Below are 17,047 nucleotides of genomic sequence, written 5' to 3'. Positions count from 1 at the left end.
AGACTTAAGGATCCAAGGGTGAAATGTTATGCCCAGGGAGTAAATGGACTCAGCATAATACGTGACATGTCTCCTCAAGTCTGCTTATCTGACCTCTTTGTCCTGAGTGTTACCTTGACAACACCAAAAGGATGGCCTCTGAAACACCTTGATAGCATCAAAGAGACAGTGCAACACCTATCCTGACTTCCTTTATTTGAGTGACAACTGGATAGCATCAAAGAGACAATAAACTGCAACACCTCCTTGCTTATTTGAGATCCTGACCTCTTTGATCTCCACAGGACAGTAAGACCAGATGGTCTCTACAATAACCTTGCTTATCTGAGATCTGACCTCCTAGATCTCAAAAGGACAGCTGAGCTAACATCCTGACCTCATTGATCTTCAAAGGACAGTAAAACCAGATGATCATCAGTAAAGACAGATGGGAAACTACATCAAAAAGAAAGGGATAGTGACAAGTATCTGCTATCTTGACCTTTTTGACCTAGGAGTTGCCAAAACAGATAACAAAAGACCAGAACTGGCTGTCTTACTAAGAGGGCAGCAGTTTTTCTCTATAAAAGAGACAAACTCAGCCCATAGCAAATGAATCCAGTTTCGTTGCAACCAAGGGACAGCCCGGTTTGGTTCTCCTCTCCTATCAATCGTTGCGGATTCCCGATTGTGAGGGATGGTGATGGCCGGAAATACGGTGATGTTATTCTATTTTTATATTTATCTATACATGTAATAAAGTGTTATTGTTTAGGCTTTATATAGTCTGTGTGCTTTTCTGAGTGTCACTGATCATCCCACTTGACAGAAATACGTGGCGGAACACCCAACAATCCTTGATTTGTTGACCACATGACCCCTGAAGAAGGCTCTCCATCACCAAAACACAGACTGTTGGGTTGCAAGCATAAAGGGTCTTGACAAGAAGACTGTAAGATTAGAGACACTCTCTCTCACCCACTAAGCATGCTTGACTACCACGGTTACAACAGTACCAAGACCGACTCCACTTTGTGTGTTTCTAGTTTCTGTGGAGGTTTTTGTTTTCTTTTATTGTGCTTGTGTTCTAAATTAAAGGCCCTTTTGGATGTGAAGTTCACCAAAGCTGCTGGGTTTTCCATGGGGGGAAGAGTAGCCCAAAGACCCTGGCCGCTTTCGTTTTCTTCGCTGAGCTGGCATTAGGTTCAGGGTGCTGTGCTGCCAATCATGGTCAGTAACTTGTCCGCCCCCCCCCCCCATTTCATTCTGCTGTTGTGCACTTGTAACATTTCCTCTGGCTACTTAGAGCATAAATGGGCCATGAATGAATCAGGAGCAGAGAAGCTTATTAGATCTGGCAGGTGGGCATCCAAACACAGCTTGCTTATTGAGTACAGGCAAAGCTCCACTTCAGTGAGCATACTGGTGGGTCTTGTGTGATGATCTTCTCATTGTATTGTAGAAAAACTACTAGATGTATCTCAGTTATCCGGCACCCATGGGGATTGATGGATGCCAGATAACTGATTTTCTGGTTGCCTGAGAGTTACTATATAATACAGTACTGTACGAGGAGTGTCTGCCAGAACTCGATTCCCTCCCTCCCACCCTGAAGCACCGGCATTGCACTCTTCTGGAACTCCTTTAACCCTAATTCCACTAGATCCTTCCCAAAACTGAAACTATCATTCCCCTCTGCAAAAGGTATATCCCGCGTAGGAAAACTAGGAACATCCCTCCCCTTTAGAACCACAGAACTCTGGAACAACCTCACATCCCCGCTCAGAATTTCAAGCTCCCTCCAATCCTTCCGCAAACGCCTGAAAACTTGGCTCTTTTCAAAAATCTAACACCTCCCGCTCTTTGGTACCCTGTCCCTCTTTATCTTCCTAGCTCCTTTCCTATAACCCTTCATTGTAGCTCCTTTTCAACCTAACCCTGTAAACCGTGCTGAGCTCTACGCTTGTGATGGCGCGGTATACAAACCTAAGGTTTAGTTTAGTTTAGTTTAGTCCTGAGTCACAACCCCCTTCCCTCAAGCCTCAAAGCAGCAGAAGCAGGCGGCAATCCCTTGCTCCCTCCCTCCATTTACCCGAAGCAGCAGCTAGTCAGCAGGAAGCAACACTCAAAACAGGCTGCTCGTGGACAGCCCCGCAGGGTCTTTCCTCTGACATGTCACACATCAGAGGGAATGACTCAGGATGCCCTAAGGCCAGTTTTACCACAGCTTAGTAAAAGTACCCCTTCATGTGTTGTGTAGACGATGGCAGATTTGCTCCTGCTCTTTGATGGGGAGCTTGGGTTAATAGTACTCTGGAATCTTTAGTGTTGGTTTATTTTCACGATGGGCTGAAATTCAAACTTTATGATGCCTTTCATTTTATATTTCAGATCTGAAGCGAATGACCTCGCCCTGCGTCTAGCCCGTCAATACACTAATCATCAGGATGTCATTGTTTTGGACCAGTAAGTACCGTCCAGTAACACTTCAGCATTTAATATCTAAAGCTGTTTGGTGGCTGAAACTGTGCTCCTGTCAGTAGTATCCCTTCAGCAAATATCAGGCCAGTTCCACATTTGCATGATTTAGCTTTATTCATGAAAACAGTGCTTTTTTTGTTAATTTTATTACTTTTATGGATTGTTGTTTGGTTTTTTTTTTTTTTTTAGGGGGGCATGTTTACAGATAATCATGTTTGACATATTCAATACTTGGTTTACTTGTGTTCTGTGTATTTCACTAAGGTGCAAAATGTTTACCAGGTTTCATTGTTTCACGGAGTAAAAATATGAAATGGCTCTTTAACGCAATACACTATCTCAGTGGAATAACAGAGGTATAACAGTTCTAATTTATTATATATGGGATGTCAGATTGACCTTATGAGTTTACTAACTCGTCGGGTCTGTCAATTCTTCATTCATCCCTATTTACTAGAGTCGGCAAAGGGGAGAATAACTGAAGTGCTGGAGAAATACAATTGAATAATGAAATAGTACTACTTAAAAGCTAAGTTATCTAAATTATTTACAACTAATTTTGCAAATGAAACAAGATAATAAGATGAAGATGAAGACTCTAGGAAATAGGGATGAATGAAGAATTGACAGACCCAACGAGTTAGTAAACTCATTAAGTCAATCTGACATCCCCTATATAACAAATTAGAACTGTTATACCTCTGTTATTCCACTGAGATAGTGTATTGATCTTTTTTGAATTTATTAAAATCACTAAGTGTCTGAAGAGGATGGCTCTTTAAAACAAGTGCAGCTATTTTGATTGAGACCCCTAGTGTATGGAATCCAGGACGTAACAGAACTAACCTTGAGTGCCGTTTTAATAGGATAGCGCTATGCTCTATTTATAGAATCTAGTCCATGGTGTTTATTGGATTGGATTTATTACATTTAATATACCGCTAGTACGTATTAAGCGTTTACAGTACTATTACAATAGAAGTGGAGGTTACAACCCCCCCCCCCAAACTAAAATACATTAGGGGTAAGAGTTGCATGTTTACAAACCATCAGAGGGTAGAAAAAAGGCGAAAGGGTCGATAGAGGGCATGAAAGCACAGGAGGGGCAATGAAGATATGAGAATCAGAGAAAGATCAGTAAGAATTAGTCACTGTTGTAAATTAGGGATCTCAAAGTCCCTCCTTGAGGGCCGCAATCCAGTCGGGTTTTCAGGATTTCCCCAATGAATATGCATGAGATCTATGGGCATGCACTGCTTTCAATGCATATTCATTGGGGAAATCCTGAAAACCTGACTGGACTGCGGCCCTCAAGGAGGGACTTTGAGATCCCTGTTGTAAATGCTCAACGCTCATACGCAGACTATGGTGAGTAATCGCATAGGGTTCTTTAGTGTTGGCGGAACAGAGTTGATTTCAGTTGGTTTCCAAGTTTATTTAATCTTTGGTTCCGGAATGAAAGGTAGAGGATTTCTTCAATGAATCCTTGAAGTATGGAGTTCCACAGATTAGGACCCGCATCTGAAAAGGCTCTTTTTAGTTGATTGTAGTTTTATCTCTCAGGCCTGGGATTTCAAATCGGTCATGTTGAGATGATCTTAGAGGTTGATCTTAAGAGGTTGATATCTGGCCAGATTTTTGTACAGATATTCTGGAAGATGAAGATACCAGGCTTTGAAGATTAGACGAAGCATCTTAAATTAAATTTGTTTGGTTATCAGCAGCTAGTGTAATTCAAATAGTACTGGCGTAATGTGGTCAGTACAGCACACACTGGTTAGAAGCCTGGCCGCAAGGTTTTGGATTAGCTGTAGGTGGGAGGTTGGCTATGCTTGACCCTAAAAATAATGTGTTACAGTAATCTAGCCAACTAGTAATAAAAGCACGAATTAGTTTTGCTAGGTTATCTGCACTCAGCACAGATTTTAATTGCCACAGTAGTTTTAGGTGGTAGAAGCCCATTTTAACTATGTGGCTTATCTGAAGTCCGGTGCTTTTTAATATACTAAGCCAGGAACACTGGCCACTGTTCCTGGCTTCATCCCAACCTAACTGTTAGCTTTCATTACAGAAGCGTGTGAGGGGTAGTGTTTGCAAGTTCAGGGTCTTGTCAAGGGGCCTTATAGGTTTTCCCCCCGTTTCTACAGCAGCAGTTCTCTGCTCAGTCTTTGGGACACACCCAGCCCATCGGGTTTTTAAGATACCCACAATGAATATGCATTTAATAGATCTGCATGCACTGTTTCTATTGTATGCAAATCTTTCTTGTGAATATTCAGATTGTCCTGAAAACCCTATTGCCTGGGTATGTCCCAGGGACTGGGGTTGAGAGCTCCCTGTTCTAGAGAGAGCCCAGCCGTTGATAAATTTGGGTCCCCGTTTTAATGGCCACACCTACCTACTGCTGCCATGGTAAACATCACCTTCTGGTAGGGGCATTGCTCTTAAGTTTCTCATATTTTTTTTGCAGTGCTAGTTCAAGGCAAATTACATTTAGGTACAGACTGTTGCTAGACAAGGGGTGATTTCATGTTGTGCACAGTATACGTTTTAGATAAAACATTCTAAAAAAAGAAATACGTTTGTGCTTCTTTTAAGTGCTTACCACGGACATCTGACGTCTTTAATTGACATAAGCCCATATAAATTCAGGAAACTGGATGGACAGAAGGAGTGGGTTCACGTGGTACGTACTGCAGTAAACCAGATTGTTGCTAATTTTCAGCCTGGTCTTGGAAGAAGGCCCCATATGCTAACTGTACCATGTCTCTACTCAGGTGCCTCTCCCCGACACTTACAGGGGGCCATACAGAGAGGATCATGAAGATGCAGGAGCGGCCTATGCCAGTGAAGTGGAAAAAGCCATTGACGAGGCTCAAGGAAAGAATCGCAAGGTCTGCACAATAGAGGGGTTTGTGAGACCGTGCTGAACGTTGTTTCCTGAACATGATATCCGTGCCCCTCCGCTCCCTCTTCTTATATTCTTAGTAAGCTTCATTAATATTTCCTTCCGCCCATGTAACACAAGTTAATACAGATCCCATTATTGTCACTTGGAATCACTTACTAATATTGTATGTTAAAATGTTAACGCAGGTTAGTAAACTGAAGCTTTTCTTTCAAGCTCGGTCTTTGGGGGGTAGAAGTGGGGAGACTTTTGACTTTTCCCATGAGTGATCCAGGGGAGAAGAGGCATAGGAAGGGGCAAAGTTGGTACTTCAAAAAGAAATGCTGTCTAAAATGCCTTTTTCCCCCCCTAGCTCAAACTGCATGCTAGCAAACATACCAGTAGTTCCCGAAAAGAGGGCTATTTTTAGATTCCTAACACTTTGTAATCTTCAATGAGATTTTTCCTTCCTAGGTGGAATTTAGTAGGAATGGCTATATTCACAGGGGATGGGGGGGGGAGATTCTTTCCCAGGTCTTTATGCAGTGCCCTCCCTTAATCATGCCCCAGCACTGTGTCCCTCGGCCTCTTTTTTACATATAAGGCTACAGCAGTATCCAGTCTGCAGCTGTTCTTATCCTTGGCCCCCCCCCACCCTGTCTATCCCTCTCAGTATGTCATGAGTTGGCCTCCATACACCTTCCTACAGCGTGCCTGCCTATTTGCCAGAGGTCCTCTCTTCAACTAATCTTCCAGAGCTGGTGTTGTCATGAACGCTGGCTCCATATTCTGCTTGGCAAGTCTCCTTAGTCAGTGGTGTCGGCCATTACAGCTCCACCGTCTCCTCTCCTTTCTTCCCCACAGCACCCCCATCAGGCTGCTCCCCCAGGTCAGCTGTGCTTGTCAATGTTGACTCCAGGACTGCAGCCATAGTTTGGCTCCTTCCTGCCAGAATGCAAAAATGAAACCTCAAAACGTTAACAAGCAAAAGGAAATGTAAACCTGTAAAATATTAAGCAAGACTTAAACTTGTAAATGAGTATCTTCTTGAAACAATACAATGCAAACCATAACCCTAGAGTCTGTATCCATATCTTCTGTTTTAATGACAGATATGATCTTCCCCTCTACAAATTGTAATTGTCATGTGTGGATATTATTTTTTTTATCTTCTTTTTTGTTTACATGTGGTTTTTTGGGGGTTTTTTTTATGTTTGTAAACCGTCTAGATACTTTTTTTGATAAGACGGTATATCAAAGAAATAATCAACTTGGAAATTTGATACTGTATTTGTGCCAACACTGTGCATTTTCTTTTGCTTCTTAACTGGAGCTTGTCTTGTGACTATATAGCAAACTAATGTTTGAATGTCTTAATGTCTATATTTTTGAGGATGAGTGCTCTTATCTTTTTAGTTTGGTGGTTTCCTCCGACCACTCTCCACCTTGTGTTGATATGATGGGCCAGTGTGAAAATTGAGCAAGCAGTTGGAGTTAGTGTTGCCCAATTCGAATTGATTCACTTCGGTGAATCGATTCATTTCCCTCCCAAAATTGAACTCACAGATTTCCGTTAACAGTTTCTCCCCCTCCCACCCCGCGGTGGATGGCTAGCAGACGTAGGCTCTGAACAGGCCTGCCCCGCCAGGGCTTCCCTTTACCGCATCATCGGTGACGCGGCAGAGGGAAACTCTGGCAGGACAGGCCGCGAGCAAGCTTGTTCAGAACCTACGTCTGCTAGCCATCCACCACCGCTTCTGCTTTAGGAGGTCCTGGAGATATGTTTGACCGCCTTTAGATCATCACATATGGTCACACCCAAGACCCGCTCTTCTTTCATGCACAAAAGTTCTTCACCCCCTAAACTGTACCTTGGGCTTTTGCAGCCCAAATGTCCGACTTGTGTTTCTTAGCATTAAATCTTAGTTGCCAAATTTCAGAGCAATGTTCCTTCATCATGTTATTCATACCATCAGGAGTGTCTACTCTAGTGCAGGTTTTGGTATCGTCTGCAAAAAGACAAATCTTACTTGACAGTCCTTTAGCAATATCGCTTACAAAAATGTTTAAAAAAACAGGCCCATGAACCAAACTATGAGGCACACCACTGGTAACATCCCTTTCCTCAGAGAGATCTCCATTGACCACTACCCTCTATCGCCTTCCACTCAACCAGTTCTGACTCAGTCCAACACTTGGGGGAGCCCATCCCAAGGGCACTCTGTTTATTTATTTATTAGATGCCTTTGTGGAACAACGTCAAAGGCTTTTCTAAAACCTAAATACATCATATCTAGCGCACTCCCTCTATCCAATTCTCTGGCCACCCAGTCAAAGAAATTGATCAGTTTTGTCTGACAAGAATCCATGTTGCCTTGGGTGCTGAAACCCACAGGATTCCAGAAATGTTACTATTCTCTGTGTTAAATGCGTTTCTATTAATTTACTTACCACAGAAGTCAGACTTACTGGCCTGTAGCTCCCTGCTTCCACTTTTGTGGAGAGGGACCACATCTGCCCTTCTCCAGTTCTCTGGTACCACTCCTGATTCTAGAGATGCATTGAAAAGGTCAGAGCTGCCAGAACTTATATACTGTCATTTGTACTGTGATGCGTTGCTTGTTTTTCCACTTTGAGCTCTTGGGACTTAAGTGGTATAGAAGTATGTTGAATGAAATTCCTTACAGTTGTTCTGTCGCTTTACAGATTGCAGCATTTTTTGCTGAGTCACTGCCTAGCGTCGCAGGCCATATCATTCCACCCGCTGGCTATTTTCAGAAGGTGGCAGGGTAAGTAGAATCGTTATCAGGTTTTTTATTTTTTTTACATTGCATTATAAATTTAGGAGTCCTTTTCCTAAGCTGCTGTAAAAAGAGGCCTTAGTGGGTTTTTTCCCCATGCACTAAGGCCTCTTTTTTTTTTTTTTTTTTTAGGTGGGGGGGTTGTTTTATTTTTTTACTGCAGTAGTATATATATCTTGGCCTTTTTACTACTGCAGTAAAAAAAATATATATATATTTAACATTAATGGCCATGTACTAATGTTGCTATTTAAAAATCTATCTATCTATCTATATAACATTTTGTCTGCAGAGTCGTAGCCGTATTTTGAACAGACTTCAATTGTATAAAGGCCTACCTGTATAAGTTTTGATACTGGTCTGTACACTGTTCGGGGGGGAATTGGGAGGGGTGTTAGGGTGGGGTCCTTGTTCCTTGGTGTCCCTGTGGAGGATATAAGAGTACAGTCCTCCATGGTGGGTAGATACTTTTGAAAAAATTTGACTTTTGTTTTGCTGGTGTCTGTTTTCTAATAGAAAGATTTAAACATAAATATATATATATATATCACTTATCAACAATTTAATTTAATTAATTGGAATGTATTAAATGCCTTTATAAAGGCAGTTTGTAGGTGATAAAGAGCTGACATGCTAATCAGTTAGGTCTGGATTCTCTAAATGGCACCGTTGTCGGCTGCCAATCACCTCTGGCAAAGGTAGGTGCCGGAAATGTGGGCCCGGGTTTTCAAGGCCTACATTTACAGTGCCTACCTTGGACATGAATCACACCTACGTAGGCGCTTTATAGCGCCTAACGCCACTTCCGGCGTTAGCCACGCCTGCAGTGGCATGAGGTGTCGTAAAAGTGCCTCCGGAGGTGCGATTCCTGCACCATTTTCTTTTTAGGCACTGGCGGGCGCCATGAATTTTCTTTTAAGTCCACTTTTAAGTGGCATTTTGGACTTAACAGGCGTCAGAAGGGCGCTGTTTATAGAATATGGGCCTTAGTGGGCAGCAATATGGCTATACTAACTGATGACATAGAAACACCACTCTATGCCCCTCCCCCAAGACATTCCCTGTTAATTAAATATTTTTTAGTATGTACAAGTAAGGAATTTGTATGACAAAACAAAAAATGGGGAACTGGAAACTCAATTCACAGTCATACAGAACAAGATTTCCAGTTTAAATACACACTGGTGGAAAATGCTACCTTAACCTCTCGTGAACATATAACTACACGCTAATCCATTCTGATGGCGTTGAAGTGTATTTTCTTGAAATGGTTGGACTTGGAAGCTCCTGATATCCCGTTCTGGCGAAACACAGATGATTCTTTTATCCTGGGAATGTCGGGACATTTCTGATTTCTCCACTTTGCGGGGAAAGCAATTTACAGCTGTCTGGGAGCCTTTTTGGAATACAATGACTCCTGTGGCCAGAAGTCGTATTTTAAATTGCTGAGTGTATTACTTGCTGCCCCATTCTCTTCGTATCTACTATGTTTACTTATTTTTTTGGATTTGGCGTTGGGAACTTTGGACTTGGGGGGTTGGGAGTGGGTGGGGGATGTTTTCCTTAAAACTTGTTTGGAGTCCTATTTCTCTGGCTGAATTTGTCATCTGTGTTCTATTGTTGGCTCTAATAAAAATTATTTCACTATAACTACACGCTAATTCAAACCAGTGAAACTCAATACACTTCTCCCTCGTTATTCGCGGGAGAGCCGGACCGTGAATGGCGAAAAGCCACGATTATCCGGCTCTGACCCATCCCCACCTCCCTGCCGCCTTCCCGGCCTTACCTGGTAGTCTAGCGGGCTTTCGGGGCAGGAGCGATCTTCCTACGCTCCTGCCCCGTGCAGATCGCCATGAGGAAATGGCTGCTGTGAGTTCCCGTAGTCTCTTGAGACGACGACGGGAACTCCCAGCAGCCATTTCCTCATGGCGATCTGCACGGGGCAGGAGCGTAGAAAGATCGCTCCTGCCCCGAAAGCCCGCTAGACCACCAGGTAAGGCCGGGAAGGCGGCAGGGAGGTAAAAAATGTTTTTTAAAATTTTCCCCCTCCCCAGAAAAAAATTGTGATTATGTGAAATCGCGAGTGCAGAAACCGCGAATGGGGAGGGGGAAGTGTAGGAGGAAACGCCTCAGATGCTACAAGAAATTTGCCATAGGACATCTGAGTGCATCCTACAGTATTACATTTTAAGCTGTGGTATGTGCTGGCGCTTACTGTAGCTTAGTAAAAGGATCCCAAAGTTAAAAATTTATACTGGGGCAGATTGATATCAGAAATTATCATGTATTCCTATTTCCCCCCCCCTTTTTTTTTTTTTTTACAAGACTGAAGTGCGGTTTTTAGTGTCGGTAACAGCGCTGACGCTCATAGAATTCCTATGTCAGAGCTGTTACCACCTCGGCCGGCGCTAAAAACCACGCTACGGTTCTGTATAAGGGGGGGGGGCGGTTAGTCAAAACCTGGCTATTTTGGCTAGATTTAGAAAACTGGTACAAATATAGACCAAGGTTTTAAGATGCAACTCATTTTTTTATTATTATTATTAGTGAAGTGGAGTTTTACAAAAATGGATACAATTTTTAAAATATGATGAAATATAAAAATAACCACTACAAACTTTAATCTTTTTTTTTCCACAGGTCGCTCAGTCCTGTATTTTATTTTAAAAATGTTTCTATCCCATTAAACACTAAAGGCTCCTTTTTAAAAAGCCGCAGTAGTGATCCCCGCGTGGCAAATGCCATGAAGCACACGTCGCATTTGTCACGCCAGGTATCGCTACTGCGGATTTGCAAGAGGGATCGCTAAAAGTGCTAAATGTATCTATAAAACAGTCTTAAAGCCCAACTAATCAAGAATCCTGCAAATAAAAACATCCAATAATTAAGGGACCCTTTTTACTACCAGACATTCGCAGCATTGTGCATTAAACATGTAAGAGACCAATCCCTGCTCAATAGAGCTTACAATCTAATCAAAACATACAAACAGGACAAATAGGAGTTAGGGAATTTCTCACAGAGGAAATGATAAGGCAGACACAGATACTTTACAAGAATTAGGAGTTAAAAGCAGCCCCTTTTACTAAAGTAGCTACAAATTTAACATGGCAGCTACCGGGGGCATTCTCATTATATATTTTTTTTAATTTTCAGACTAATGCATGGTGTCTACACGAAGCACTTGGTTGGTACCTCCTATTAGCAGACAGAAAGTGGTTCTGCGTTAACTGTGTTTGGCCGTTAACCTGTGGTAAATACAGTATGTTAACTACAAAACATTTTCTGCGCTCATTGTCAACCCATGCTATGCCCCCTGCCAAAAAAAACACTTGGCATGTGGTTAACTGGGCGTTAGCCACAAAAATACTGCAAAGCCCCTTTACGCAACACTGCACTAGAAGTGGACGTGGTGCAAACCAGACGTTAATTGCTTATCGTGGCTAAGTAAAAGGGCCCTTAAACTAAGCACAAAAAGGGATGATATCATTTTCCCCGAAAGTGCCCAATCCACAAATGTCACCTGCTTTCAGACATCAAGAAAATCAAGTTTGCAATCTGGCAGCAGGTGGGAAAGATTCTTGATTGCCATTTGTAATACTTCTATGGAAAAGTTCCAGCAACCAGTGGCGTAGCGAGGGTGAGTGGGGCCCCCTTCCCTTCTCCCATACTGTTCTAATGTTCCAGGTGCGAGCAACCTCACGAATTTGCTGCCTGCGTCATGTTGGCTATCCCTCTGATGTCACTTCCTGGAAGTTGGAGAGGCAACACCGACGCTTGCAGCAAGTTCGTCTTGCTGCTCGTGAAGGGAAAATTGAAGAGGTACGAAGGAAGGGGCATGGGGAGGGTGGAGAGGACCGCACCTGGAGAGGACCACTCCCCCACCCCCACTTCCTATGCCACTGCTAGCAACATACATGCAGCATGTGGGGTATATTAAAGTGCATTATAACATGAGCTTTCAGAAGAACCTGCAAGTACAAATTAGGGGCCAGCCCGGTGGCTCAGTTGACAAGTGGCACATCCTTAGTTTCGTTCCCAGATCGGGTCTGTGGCCAAGGACTGGGTTAAGGGGAAGAAGAGGAGCTGTAACACCTCCTGGCTGGAATTGGAGCCCACTGTACAAAGTTCTAGATGGAGCCTCGTTTTCTGGCTTCCGGTCTTTGGATCACTGGTGCAGTGACCAGACTAGAAGCAAGGGCATGGTTTATTAACATCATCCCATACATTTTGCATACGAAGGCTTCTGCCATCAGAATTCAGCCTGGGTTCTGACTGAGCTAGCAAGAAGAGGGAATGAATGGGCAGCTCCCCTCCCCTCCCCAAAAAATACAGAAACGGATCACAGGAACAAACATATATGAAACATTGTACCATCATGATAATCTGCATAAGATAAAAAGCGTTCAAAAGTAGTAAATTTTAAAATTGTTTTAACTTTCTCATTTGTATGATGCCACTACAGTCGATGTAGAGAATTTTGTTGTGCTATATGTATTTGAATAGAATTGCAGCCTTTTTACATAGAACATAAAATTTCAAAACCAAATTCTCGGGAACAGGTCCATATGTATTGTTTAGAGAGCTGCATGGAAATGGGGATTAAAGGAATCCTGCGGAACTCCCACAGGTATGGAAGAAGTTCCACAGGATTCCCAAGGAGAAGGAAGAGGTTGCCCCGGGGATTCTTGCAGGAGTGTAGTTAAAATCTCTGGTGAATCCAGAATGAGGTTTGGAATGCCCAGAGAGGCAACTGGAACACCAGATTGAGGCTTGGAACACTCATTGGTTGAATAGAGAATACCATCCAGAAAAACGCAGGAGACCATTGGGGTTGGGAGGAAATGGGAGGGGGCTGTGAGCAAGTAATAGTGTTGACTCCTGTGGTTACAGGAAAGGATGGAGATTAATTGTGGGAGCAGAATGGCTCTTAGCGGGTACAGGTGAGGATGGGTTAGATTCCCATTGGGAATGGGCAAAATTTCTGTCCCTGTGCAACTCTCTAATACGTACGTATGCATAAGTCCCATGACCCTCCTGATGTACTGACAGTATTGGTGTGGATAAACAAGGACGTGACTGGGGAGATATATGCCTTGCAGCTAGTTTGCCGAATTCACCTGACAAGGTTGATCCAGACCTGGGATCACCTCACTGCATGCAGGGACCTGTAATTCCGATTTCCCCAAGAGGGCAATCAGAAAAGTTGAAAGGGGACAGATTCAAAACGAATGCTAGGAAGTTCTTCTTTACCCAACGTGTGGTGTTCACCTGGAATGCGCTTCCAGAGAGCGTAATAGGGCAGAGTACGGTACTGGGGTTCAAGAAAGGATTGAACAATTTCCTGCTGGAAAAGGGGATAGAGAGATATAGATAGAGGATTACTGCACAGGTCCTGGACCTGTTGGGCCGCCGCGTGAGCGGACTGCTGGGCACGATGGACCTCAGGTCTGACCCAGCAGAGGCATTGCTTATGTTCTTAAGAAAAGCAAGACCACTTGTCCCTGCATGCAATGGGAGCAAACCCAGGACTGGATCGAGCCTATCGGGCCATCTGGATCCAATTGCCAACTTTACTGTGATCCACTTTACCTTTTGAAAAGCTGGTTATACCGTAGAACTGAGCTCTGTCATTGCCAAAGCAACATGTGAAACTTTTTTATTTCACTGTAGACATGTACGGGGAGCCGGAGGAGTGTTTGTTGCTGATGAAATTCAAGTTGGTTTTGGCAGGGTTGGCAAACATTTCTGGGCATTTCAGCTTCAAGGCGAGGGCTTTGTGCCCGACATTGTGACTATGGGCAAACCAATGGGCAATGGGCACCCTATAGCCTGTGCGGTCACGACAAAAGAAATCGCAGACGCATTTACAGGAACTGGAGTGGAATATTTTAATACAGTAAGTGAAACATTTTTATTTTAATGTGTACTCTTGCAAAATCTTTCTCAATTTTCATAACGGAACCCCTCTTTTACTAAGGCGTGCTAGCCGATTTAGCGTGCACTAAATGCTAACGCATCCATAGAATATAATGGATGCGTTAGCATTTCGCGTGCGCTAAATCGGCTAGCACGCCTTAGTAAAAGGACTCTTTGGTGCCTTTTTAAGTTGTTAAGCATGGATATTTTCAAAATAAGCACATTAACATCTGATCTACAGCATTTTATTTCTATCCTTGATAACCTGCTTTGTTTTTGTTGTTTACGCAATCTTATCACTGGGGGGGGGGTCTAAGGCTCCAATTTCCCCCAAGTCTATAAAAATAAAACATAAACAATTTTTAGGCTGTAAAATACAAATGTTCCCAGATTTGGCAAGGGATACACAAAGGCGTAGAAGAGAATTTTTGTTATTAAGACCTGGTGTTCTAGCTTTAGGGGCTACCTTTTTTCTTCGTCATCCCTGTAAGTGCGTGATTCATTATAAAACACAGAAATTTGTTTTCTTTGAGCCTCTCCAATTGACATTTATGTCTTTATCTCGTCTGGAGAAGGATAGTGCTACATGAAAAATTAGATGCCCTAACCTCAGTTAGCTAATCAGTTTCTTATAAGAATTATTATCTTTTTTTTCTCGCCGTAATTACATTTTGGATCTCATTGAGGACTTGAGAAGATTTAAGTTACACTTCCCCCTCCCCATTCGCGGTTTCCCTACTCGCGATTTCACATAATTGCAATTTTTTTTTTGGGGGGGGGGGAGGAGGGGAAAAAACCCCATATTTTTGTCTTCCCCCCGGCATCCCGGCCTTACCTGGTGGTCTAGCTGGTTTTCGGGGCAGGAGCGATCTTCCTCTCGAGAGACTACGGGAACTCCACACAGCCATTTCTTAATGGCTATCTGCACGGGGCAGGAGCGTAGGAAGATCGCTCCTGCCCCAAAAACCAGCTAGACCACCAGGTAAGGCCAGGATGCCAGGGGAAGGCAGAAGGGAGGCGGGGGTGGGTCAGAGCCGGATATTCGCGATTTTTCGCCATTCGCGGTCCGGCTCTGCCCCTATCCCCCGCGAATAACGAGGGAGAAGTGTAATTATTTTTATTGCTTTGTAAGGATTGGTGAACAAACTTTATTTCCTTTGAATCTTCTTTCTGTACAAGTTAATCTTGATTGTATAATTTGAAAACTTATAAATAAAAAATATTTTAACGCAGGACTTTCCTACATTCTAAGCCCAAGTTTAAGCAAGCAATTTTATAGGGATTTTTAACTTTTTTGTTTGCAGTTGTGGTACCTGCAAAACATTCCCTGCCCCCCCTTTTCAAGCAGCACTAGAGGATTTTAGTGTGGGCCAGCGAAGTAAATGCTCTGACGCTCATATGAATTTTATGAGCGTCAGAGCATTTACTGAGCTAAACCGCGCTAGAAATCTCTAGCTCAGCTTGATAAAAGAGTCCGTTAATGCAGGAGCATTTGCCGCTTCCTGTTTAGGGGATCCTAAGTGCTTCTGCATTACTGGGTTAGCGTGCACTAGTTATAATACACTAGCTGGCTAACACAAACAACCACTCTCCTCCACCCCTCTCCTCCACATACCCCGCTAGCTAGTGCATCCCCTTGTGGGTTAGCACACACAAATAGGCAAAATCCCACAAAACGCTTTAACGTGTTTGGGCTGTAGCCTATTTGCTCGTACTGTCTGATGTACAGGCGGGTTAAGAACAAGTTAACGTTTTAAAGCTGTTCTTAAGTTGGATTTGTATGTAACTCAGAACTTGTAGATTTTAAGATTCTTGCTGCTCCCAGCTGACAAAAGGGCCGACTGTCCCTACCAGTGTTCCCTTTAAGGTACAGCATGCACAACCACACTCTGTTCTTAATGCGGCCATGCATCATTCCTGAATCTTCTGCAGGAGAAATGTAGGCGTCTATGCCACTGGAAATGCTGCTCAGTGAAATCAAATGAAGCTGCAACCACGTTCTTAAGTATGAGTCGTACTTAAGTTGGGCGTCTGTAACTCAGGAACTGCCTGTCCTGAATTCATCTCAGCTGTGCTGCAGTGGTCAAAAGCTGAGAAGGTTGCCTGAATTCAAAGTGACGTAATGCTGGGGAGGTCCTTCTTTTTGTTTTTAAATTTTTTTCTATTGTCAAAGGCTCTGCTTTTCTTTCTGTATCCAGTTTGGGGGAAATCCAGTATCTTGTGCAATAGGTTTAGCTGTGCTCGATGTCATCGAGAAGGAGGCACTTATGCATCGTGCTACGGATGTGGGAACCTACATGATGGAATTACTAAATCGGCAGAAATCCAAGCATAGGATGATCGGTGATATCAGGTGAGGACCTCGGCAAATTAAATTCTAATAGATCGGTTTTGCCTTGTGTCTAATTTTAAGTACACTGTTGAAGTAGCTCACCCTACCACTGATTTTTAGGCACTTCCTGTTTCCCAAGAGACTGAGCAGAATTATTCTGCAAGTGTTAGTGCTGCAGCTTTGCAAAAAAAAAAAAAAAATTCTTAAAGCAAAAACCCTAGGATAGGGGTTTTCAGTGTTGAGCCATCAGGGGGAGGGGATGGGACGGAGAAATATTTGGGCCAACTAATAGGAGGGAGCTGATTAAGGCCCAGATGAACTAAAGCAGCGATCTCAAAGTCCTTCCTTGAGGGCCGCAATCCAGTCGGGTTTTCAGGATTTCCCCAATGAATATGCATTGAAAGCAGTGCATGCACATAGATCTCATGCATATTCATTGGGGAAATCCTGAAAACCCGACTGGATTGCGGCCCTCGAGGAGGGACTTTGAGACCCCTGAACTAAAGCCAGCGATCATCACTAAACCTGTTTTGACAGCTTTAGCAACGATCACATTTGCTAACCCAATGCTCACCGTGTGATTTCCCCCCCCTCCCCCTCAATCTCCTATTTTACGATCCGGCCATGCAAAGTAGCTAAAACCCC

General features: G+C 43.3%; 1 protein-coding gene across 4 annotated transcripts in view; it reads left to right on the top strand.

The window, feature by feature from the left end:
* PHYKPL (5-phosphohydroxy-L-lysine phospho-lyase) overlaps positions 1–17,047 on the top strand; it is a 52,791-nt gene that overhangs the window by 20,369 nt on the left and 15,375 nt on the right. For all 4 annotated transcript variants that reach the window (XM_033926814.1, XM_033926815.1, XM_033926816.1 and 1 more), the window contains 6 exons: positions 2,371–2,445; positions 5,059–5,146; positions 5,238–5,354; positions 8,054–8,136; positions 13,825–14,050; positions 16,269–16,423. In XM_033926814.1, coding sequence (XP_033782705.1) covers positions 2,371–2,445; positions 5,059–5,146; positions 5,238–5,354; positions 8,054–8,136; positions 13,825–14,050; positions 16,269–16,423 — 744 coding nt within the window. The remainder of the gene's footprint in view (positions 1–2,370; positions 2,446–5,058; positions 5,147–5,237; positions 5,355–8,053; positions 8,137–13,824; positions 14,051–16,268; positions 16,424–17,047) is intronic.

Source organism: Geotrypetes seraphini, chromosome 18, assembly GCF_902459505.1.
Source record: "Geotrypetes seraphini chromosome 18, aGeoSer1.1, whole genome shotgun sequence".
Classification (NCBI taxonomy): domain Eukaryota; kingdom Metazoa; phylum Chordata; class Amphibia; order Gymnophiona; family Dermophiidae; genus Geotrypetes; species Geotrypetes seraphini.
The sequence above is the reverse complement of the archived record's forward strand: the minus strand, read 5'-3'. Positions and strand labels throughout refer to the sequence as shown.